Genomic DNA, 9,382 nt, shown 5'->3' with positions numbered 1-9,382 from the left:
GCCGCCGCGGCCCGCCGCGCTCCGTGGTCTTGGTCTGCGCGCCTTTTCCTGTTGCTGCGGCTATCGCCTTGCTTCTCGCCGCCCGTGCCCCTGCTCTGGTCTGTGGTGTAGCCGGGACCCAGGACCATGTCGCTTTCACGCTCGGAGGAGATGCACCGGCTCACGGAAAATGTCTACAAGGTGAGTTTTCGGCGAGGCTCTGAGTGTGCCCCTAGTGTGCTTCAGGCCCGAGCAGGGCACCGGCCCCGGGACTGCGGGTATGGTGGGCCGACCTTCGATTGGTCACAGGTGGCCGCGCCCGCCCAGGGTCCTTATGCCCGCCGCGGCCCGCGCCGTCCCCGAGCACGGGTGGACGTCCCCACCCCGACGGCGCTGCTCAGCCCCCGCGCGCTGCCCCAGCGTCCGGAGGGAACTAGCAGTGCTGGGCCTGGGCTGCTCTGCGACCAGATCTGGTCCGCTGCACTCCGGAGTGAGGGGAACAGGGAGCGGGGGCGGCGTGGATGTTGCAGGCTGCCGCGGTCGGTCGCCCTGCGCTTGCTTGGCGCGGTGGCACCGTGGGGCTCTTCCAGGCGCTGTTATGCCAGCCTCTGGGCACTTTTTCCTCAACAGGCTTTCCCTTTCCACAACTCCTTTACGGGTGTTAATGTTCGTGGCCCAAAGTGGGAGGTCGAGCGCGGACAGGTTGGATGGGTGGACAGATAATCCGTCATCTTATGTAACCGCAAAGGGAGAAGACTAATTGTGTAGGAGGCTGACGCGCCTGCTTTTGCTTCTGATATGTGTTAAGAGTCGCATTCACATCCTCCTATGTGAAATGACAGTTTCTCATGGAAGAACTGCAGAGCTTTTTGCAAACCCCCTGTTGTCATGTTATGCCTTCGCCTTGGGTACAGATGGACGAGCTGTTTCCCATTTCTTCAGCATGGGTTCGCACAGACCCCACCCCCAACACAGCCTGGGGCTCCCTGATGGAACCATGCTCACTGCAGTTCTCAGTGACTTTTTTTTTTTTTTTTTTTTCAAGAGAGAAATCCTTCCCCTGCCTGGTCCATGGCAGTCCTCTTCTATGCTTTATTTCAAAACTGTGTAAGTGAAAGGCTTGCGATTAGAGTCACTGTTTTTTTTTTTCACACGGAGTTGCTGGTTCATGGCTGAATGGGATTGTGCTCTGCTTTGGAGCAACAGTTTCTCGTTGTGTGAGCCAACCATGGCTGCTCCTTCCTAGGCAGTGGCCTGTGAAACCCTCTTAGCTGTGCTAGCTCTGCTGCTAGCGGCAGATGGAAGCTTCTAGGGTGGCCCCTTAGGTTTCATCTGGAGTCCGGGGGGGCGGATTGTACTTTAATTCTTCGTTTAATAAAGGCTTTAAAGTTGTAGTTACATGTGTCCGGAGGAATCCTGAGTGGAGCTCCACAACCGTGTTCAGGTTGCTGGCAGACAACATTCAGAACAGCCTTTGGGCTTGTACATGCAGGATCCACACCCTCCCCGTGTGCCTTCCCTCTTACTCTGTAGAAGCACACGCTGTCGGGGGAGGGAGGTTTATTAATTATTAGTCATTAGTTCCATTGCCGTTTGCTCTGTACTGCAGGGGTTCAGGAGAGAAGTGCGGTCACAGTCTGCCCCTCCCCGTTTTCCTTGCTTCTTCACTAAAACATTAAACAGGAACTTCCGTGGTGAGCATCATGCAGAGGATGAGGAGTAGCTTTGCTCTGGAGAATCCCACGGCTCTCTTTAATACAATTCGTGCCTGGGCAGTCAGCCTGCACTTCCAGGCTTCACCCACATGCTGATGTAATCCATCTGGATGTCCAAAGTCAGGGCTGTTGCAGTGGCACAGAACCTGTCTGGATCGCAGCACGTGGGGACATTCAGCAGTGGTTTCGGGCTCACAGGCTGGAAGGTCTCCGTGGAATCACTGTGGCTCTGCCGTTCGGTGGGGCAGTGGCTGGTATGTCCTCCATGTGGACGTGCGCTGATGAGGTGTTCGTCAGCTTTTGAGGTGTTGGGCACAGGTAGGGTGGAGATGTCTAAAGGGCTGCAGTGTAGGCAGGTGGCTCTTGGACCCTCTGGGGGCTGGCCTCTGCGTCTTTGACTCCTGTGCTCAGTTCTCATTTTGTATTTTGTCACTGAGGAGGCCACGGTGTGTGGTAGCACTGGTAGGCTTGGCAGCTTTGGCATGTGGGCCAGGGAGATAGCCAGCCCACGCAGAAGCACAGTCAAGGGAGAGCCAGAGCCAGCAGCGCACAGCTCTAGGCCCGTTCAGCCAGTCTGCCATGCTGTCTTCTCCTGGGACATGTGGCGGCTGACTCCCTACTAGAGGGTGTTCCTAGGCTGGCTGGTGCTTGCAGACATTCTGGCAGTACCTCTTGGGAAGGCCGGGATGTGGCTCTGTTCGGTGTCACCCGCCATGTTGGCCCTGCTGTTTGCTTTGGCCCTTGCATCACTTCAGCTGCAGTTCTGAGTGGTGTTTGCCTTGGCAAAGAAGGATGCTTGTCCTTGGCCCTGCTGATTAAGAATTCAAGAATAAAATGTACAGTTTTGATTTTCCTCCTGGAAGAACGTAGACTTTGACCTCTTTCCTGGTGGCTCAGTTCCCTTGGGAGCTGTGTCCTCGGGGAATTTCATGAAAGATGAAGGAAAGAAAAACAGGACAGCTTCGTGACGTGCACCAGGAGCTTATCCATAGGCCATAGGCCCTGCAGAGACAGGGAGCCTTAGGCAAGGAAGGCCCCTCCCTTCGTGCACAGGCAACAGAAACTGGAGTCTGATTGGACTGGTGTTCGCCCTAGGTAGCACCTGGATTAGCATAGATTCTGGAGGTTGGGCCTACTGCCCCAGGTGAAAGTGTGTTTTTAGAATGAAGTCAGCCCAAAGCCTCAGCGCCTTCTGGGTCCCTCTGAGTGTATAGAAGGGGCTTCCATAACTTGATGAAACCCTAGTGGGATGAGAAGAGAGTGTCATGTTAGCTAATTTGTTGTTTTCGAGACAGGATATCACTAGGTAGCTCTGGCTGTCCTGGTACTCATTATGTAGATCTGAGTGGCCATGAACTCACTGAGCTCTGCCTGCCTCTGCCTCCTGAGTGCTGGGATTACATGCCTGCCTGGGTCCTAGGTTGAACTCTGGCTGTCAGCTCAGTGGCAAGCACCCTTACCTGGTGTGCCTTCTCGCCAGCCCAAGTAAGGTTTTTTTGTTTTTTTGTTGTTTTTTTTTTTTCACTGTTTTTGGTGGTAGTGATTTTCTGAGACTGGGTGTCTGTCAGGTCAGCTACACCTACCTCAGTGTCACTATGTAGCTGAAGATGACCTGGAACTCCTGATTCTCCTGCCTTCACCTTCCAAGTGTGCCTGGCTGAACTTAGTGGTTTCTCAAGGATTATAGCTCACAGGAAGCGTTGGCTTCTGGGTCTCCATGACCCTTGAGGGCGGCAGTCACTTCTTCAGGGACAGCGCTGTCATTCCCCCCCCCTGATATGCAGCCTGGTAGAAACTGCGCATGGTGTGATTCCGGGGCCCTGGGCAATGTGTTTGGCGTTATTGCCGGCGGCTACCTGGTCATCTTCCCCACAGGTGGCTATTGGCAGGAAGCTGGCCTGGCCATGCTGTAGCCGTCCAGTGAAGGTGGCAGGTACCATGAGGTTCCTGGAGCAGTTGAGCTGATGCTTGTATTCTGATTGCTCACGCCTGGCAGGGGGAGTCCACCACCATTCCTCCAACGTTCCTCTCCTTTAGAAGGGGGTTTTGGGCAGCTGTGGAAACATGGGACCATACCCTCTCTGCTCTGATCAAAGTGGTACTGATCCCTTGCTTTCAGAAGGGCACGCTGGGTGTCGACAGTGACAGGTTTCTCACAGGCACTGATTGGCAGTGCATGCCTGCTGATAGGAGTGAGGCCACAATGCTGTGTTCCTTTCTGTGTGCACACGTGTGTCCTGTCGGTGGGAAGGCTGGGTCTGCTCCATGAGTGGACCGTCTGTGCCTGTCTTTTGAGCACTTCTTTCATGTGCTACCTGCCCTTGTCCACTGCCAGCACTTTAGTGATGGCAGTTCAGACCCTGTCTCCTGTGTAGAGCAATCACAAGAGGCAGCTTGTTTGTCCTGCTGAGCTGACCAGCTCTCCAGCCCATTTCCCCAGGCCATGTCCTGTAGGTCATAGGTTGGCTTATGAAGTGCCTAGTGCTTAGTGCATTGTTGCATGCAGTTCATGTTTGCTGGAGGAGGTGATCGTGGGGTTCCAGGGGCGCCTGGGGCTCCAGGGCATGGTAATCTTCGTGTCCACAGAGTGCTTTGCCGTTGCCTGCTGTGTGAGGGGTCTTTCCTGGTGTGTAAATTTTTACTGGCTTACGGCACACACTGGCTGTGTAGCCAGTCCTGGGGTCATAGAGAGGGCTGGTGCTGCTCCTGGTTCTTGTCAGCAGGAGGGCGCTAGAGGAGTGGCTGCTGGAAACTGCTGCGGTTGTGTTCTTGGAGTGCAGCTTCTGAAGGGACAGCCCCGAGGTCTGCTTTTGACCCTTTGCTTGGCATAGGTGACAGGACCTTGCAGGGGAGGGCCTCGCTTCTTCTTAGGAGCTTGAGGAGGCAGGTCACAGAGAAGCCAGGGTACAACCTGTCTTCTCACTGAGTGACTTTAAGTCCTATTCCAGAGAGCTGACTGTCACTGCAGGAGCAGAAGAAGGCGTCTTTGCTTAGCCACTTATGGTCCCCTCTGTGCTAAATATCCTGATCTAGCCTTGCCTGTGGCCATGATTGTGTGGACACTCAACAGCTGATCGCTGCTGATGAGGGCTGTGCCTGTGCTGTCTCTCTATCCTGCTGCTCCTAGCCTGGGCCTCCCATGCTGCCTTCCTGACCCCGCCTAGGGCTCTCCTGAGACCTCAAGGTAGAGAAGCTGCACTCCCCTGAAAGGCCTGTGCTCAGGACAACTGGGCGACTGTCAGCTTACCCCGTTTAGCCCTGTGTTACACTGCGTTGTGCTGTGCCTGTGCCTGGAATAATTACTGACGGGCGTGGACCACACTGGCACCTTCCTCCAACCCCCTGCCACCCCCTGCTCTGAGTCATCCCCAGCCTAATTGTGCAAGTACAGCTGCATGATGACTGGAGGATCCTTAACCTGGGGTGGTAGGAAGGTCGAGGGCCACAGCTGTATCCCTGAGCTATTCAGACTACAGGTCCAGGGAAACCTGCCCTGGCCAGTCCGAACTGCCCATCAGAACCCTCCCTGCACACGCCATGTGCTCCCAAGACCCAGGTGTGAACACTCAGGACTCATTTGGCCTTTGAGCAGGGTAACTTATCTCCCTGATACACTCCCAGGGCTTGCAGCGGTGGCCAGGCTCCGATGGGAACCCAGCAGCAGTTGGGGTTGACTGAGTTTCAGAAGAGGTGACATTAGGATTGCCATCTGCCCACATTCGAGGGTGTGCTTCAGCCCTTGGCCTGAGGAACATTGGCCCAGCACGTGCTGTTTCCCTGGAGGTGATGACCCAGGTGTGTGGCTGGCAAATCAGGTCAAAATGTTAGCAGCAAGAGATTTGTCCTGCTGGGTTCTGGAGTCCCTTGAGCTTGGTCCCTTGTCAGAGGGATTAGAAAGCAGGGGGTGGGAAGGGGGTAAAGTGGCCAGGGTGGCATGGGGAAGGGAAAATGGTGGGATGTTAGCCGATGGTTTAAAGGAGTCACCTTGAGACCTGGGGCAGGCCCAGGCTTTGTGTCTGTGCAGGCCTCTTGCCACTGAACTGCTGCCAGCTTTGGCAGGAAGTCTTTTGGGCCTGCCGTAGCACAGTGGGGACCTGACATCCAGCCCGCTGAACTGTTTCCTACCTTCCAGCTCTAGCCAGGGTCTTCTCTGCCAACTCCAGAGTAGGCTGACCTAAAACAATGTCTGGCCCTTGGTCTGGGGCAGCAGCTGAAAGCCTTGCTGGCCCTTTCCCCACTTAGCAGTGTAACCTGGGCTGTGGCATGAACACTGGGACAATCCTGGGGTCTGTGGACACTCCAGGGCCTGTTGAAGCCAGACTTGATGTCCTAGCTCAAGGTGAAGAGTGTGTGAGAAGTTCTACACAGAATACCTTCTGCTCCCGATGCAAGAGACCTCAGGAGGAGGGAGAGAGAAAGTTTTCTTTTGGCTCAGGATTTTGATTTCGTACTTGTTGCAGTAGTGCCTGTGTGTGTGTCTTTGCACACGTGTGCATGCATGTGTTTTGAGTCAAGGTCTTACTATATGTAGTTCTGGTTGGTCTGGAACTTTCTGTGTAGACAGAGCTTACTTGGAAGTCACAGCGATCTGCCTGCCTCTGCCTCCCCAGGCATGGGCCACCACACGGGCGCTGCAGCTGTTCCTTTAGGGTTATTTAGGTTCTGAGTGTAGAACGCAGTGGAAGAGCCTTTCCTAGCATGCTCAGGACCCCAGTGTTCCACGAAGTCCTGAGGGTGGGGGCGGAGCTAGGACACAGCATGTCTGCAATCTGGGGGCTGAGGCAGGAGAATTCCTTTGAGTTTGAGGCCAGTCTGGACTACACAGTGAGTCCTAAGTAAGGCAGTCTACAGGGTGAGACCCTGCCTTAAAGATGAGTTATATTTTTCTTTCCTTCTTTCTTCCTTACATCTTCTTTCCTTCTTTTCTTTTTGTTTGTTTATTTCGAGACAGGGTTTCTCTGTGTAGCCCTGGCTGTCCTGGACTTGCTTTGTAGACCAAGCCGGCCTCAAACTTGTAGCAGTTCGCCTGCCTCTGCCCTCCTGAGTGCTGGGATTAAGGTGTGTGCCGCCACTCCTGGCTCTCGATTTTTCTTTTAAATGTTAGGAGAAGGGATGTCAGCATCTGAGGGTCCCAAACACTCGCTCCTGAACAGTTAGAGGTGTTGATAAAACACTTTTGGGGGGTCTCTAGGATTGACTTTCAAGCTTCCAAGGTGCCTGTGCTACCATTTTTTGTTGCTGGCACTTTGTGTCCAGCCTGCAGCAGCGAAGCCTCTTCACCCTCTACATGGTCTTCTAGAGGCTTGTAGACTGAAATACACAGTCCTGGCAGAGGAAGTCACCAAGTGATGCACGTATGCCCAGCCCCTGCTGGTGTGGTGCAAAGAAATATGGAAGTTGTAAAGCACAACACTGAGTCTGCGCAGTGAAAGAAGTCTCCTGACCATGGGACAACGGGTTGAGCAGTTGAGAGGAAGGTGTCCCATCCACAGAGCAAGTGCATTGCTGCTTATCTGCTGGGTTTTACACTGCAGGGAGAAGGGAGCTGGAGGCAGAGGTGCCTGAAATGGACCAACCCTGGGTCCCTCTGCATGCTTGCCCCTCCTGTCTTTTATAGAGGCCTGTGGAGCTGGCCTCTATCCTGAGTGGCCAGGTGGCTGAGGCCTGTTGCCCATCTTCCATGGTAGACCCATCCTATCCTGCAGCTGGGAATCTTGGGCTTGGATGGGTAGGTGTTGGGAGCCTTGGGCTGTCGTTGGACCAGCAGTCTGAGTCCCAACCCTGCTTCAGGAGAGGGAGGGCCAGGTGCTTAGGGCTGGACTACTGTGGCTGTGTTGGGAGAGGCAGGTGTCAGCCATAAGGGCCTCAGCGTTGCTGTCTGTGGACTGTCTCGGATGCCTTGCTGCTCACCTAGGCACAGCTCTGAGGGTTCTGAGGGCATGCCTGCTTTATGAGGGCGCATCAGTGGCGTGAAGTAGCACATTGGCGGTCCTTAGCTGGCAGGAAACTGAGCAGAGCTTTGGGCTAGACTTGGCTTGGGTTCTGGTGTTTCAGGCAGGTCCTCAGCTCCTGTGTCACCACTTTCTTATCACTGATAGCCAAGGCCATTATTCCACAGGACAGAAGGTTTTTCAGAGGACTGTTAGTCCCGCATTCCTATCTATGGCACTATCTATTGGGCCCGCACATGACAGTTGCCTGGCCTGAAGTCCTTGGAAAGAGGGATAGTTCCAGAGTATTCCAAGGCTGCCTCCATGCATACAAAATACTAGTGTGTTTTCCACCAGTGGGCCTGGCCCTGGTGCTCAGCCAGCACAGTCACAGGAGAGATGGCCTTGTGTGTTCTCAGGGGAGAGCACGGTCAGACCTTTTCTGTAATCTGTAGCAATGGGAAGACTGAGTACCAGTCCTGCTGTGCTGGGTGTGTGAGTAGCCCAGCACTCCTCGGTAATGAAGTATAATATGACAAATCAGAACTAAAGCAAGACGTGGATCCTTGGGCAGACCTAGACGATGAGGGTAGGACAAGCAGCTTCCCCTAAGACCTCTCCTTGGCCAGCGAGTTGACCGGGCTTCCTCATATCACCTCATGGCCGTCCTTCTGTGTATCTGTGTTGTGGTCTCTTTCTATAAAGACTGGCCGAGAGCCCCCACTAGTGACTGTGTTAAACCTTCCTGACCTCTTTAAAGACTGCTCAGATTTAGACATTGGGGCCTAGAGGACAGCTCAGCACTTTGCCTCCACAGCAGCCTCTGTCCCACAGGTGGAGGGATTGCCATGCTGGGGGCTGTCTGTCTGTCATGCTGACCTGTCTTTCTAGGCTAATTGTATTTCTTGTTCCTTCCAATTTAAGCAATGTCAGTGGGTCTCCAGGGGCCATGCATAATGTGGTTGTCATTGTACAGTACCCAGCCAACACTTTGGATCCAGGCATGGTGGTACACACCTTTAGTGTTAATACATGGGAGGCAGAGGGAGGAGCATCTATGTGAGTTCAAAGCCAGCCTCATTTATGTAGCAAGTTCAAGGATAAACAGGGAAACTCTGACTTGAAAAAAAAAAAAAAGGAGTTTGGCTCCAGCTTAACAGTTTGAATGTGCTCCTCCCTGCTCTGGCCACCTATCTACCCAGTGATAAGATCTGTGACCCAAACCAAAGTAACCAATTGTAGGAGCTGTTTGTTAGGAAGCTGTGCCTTTGTGGGGGTTGGGATGAGCAGGGCATTCCTATCACAGACATTATTCCAAGCTGCTGGAATAAGGGTGTTGACCAGTTCCTGTGTGGTGGCTGCCACACAGGGCAGATGGTACAGACCCGGGGACTGCTGGCCAACCCCCTCTAGCAAGCTGACCAAGGGTTTCTTTGCATAGGGCCTAGGCTAGTACAAGGCTCTGGTATGGCTTTTGCCTTTGGGGACCTTGTGCAGGAAAGGAACCTGGAGGCTTTTAGATACTCCGGGAAACTGGGAAGAGGGGTTCAGTTGTCAGAGGTCCCTAAAAGGAGAGAACTTGGGTACAGCTGTGCTGTCTGCACCACCAACTCTCACCAGGAGAGTAACTGGGAACCTTCGTGCCCTGTGAGCTTAGCCTCTGTGAAGACTCAGCGATCCTGCCGACAGCAGGTGCAGCAGGTTTTGTGCCTGTCACTGTCGGCAGTATTTGCTGCAGCCTCAGGTGGTCATTCTGGT

At 53.9% G+C, this 9,382-nt stretch overlaps 1 protein-coding gene across 5 annotated transcripts in view; it reads left to right on the top strand.

The window, feature by feature from the left end:
* The first annotated feature begins 14 nt into the window (after positions 1-14).
* The window catches only part of Baiap2 (BAR/IMD domain containing adaptor protein 2), a 63,223-nt gene continuing 53,855 nt past the window's right edge, over positions 15-9,382 (top strand). For 4 of the 5 annotated variants that reach the window (XM_021639512.2, XM_021639477.2, XM_021639499.2 and 1 more), the window contains exon 1: positions 15-180. In XM_021639512.2, coding sequence (XP_021495187.1) covers positions 127-180 — 54 coding nt within the window. In that variant the 5' untranslated portion in view covers positions 15-126. The remainder of the gene's footprint in view (positions 181-9,382) is intronic. The other variant, XM_021639485.2, reaches the window with a different exon arrangement.

Source organism: Meriones unguiculatus, chromosome 7 (genome assembly GCF_030254825.1).
Source record: "Meriones unguiculatus strain TT.TT164.6M chromosome 7, Bangor_MerUng_6.1, whole genome shotgun sequence".
NCBI classification, from domain to species: Eukaryota; Metazoa; Chordata; class Mammalia; order Rodentia; family Muridae; genus Meriones; species Meriones unguiculatus.
The sequence above is the reverse complement of the archived record's forward strand: the minus strand, read 5'-3'. Positions and strand labels throughout refer to the sequence as shown.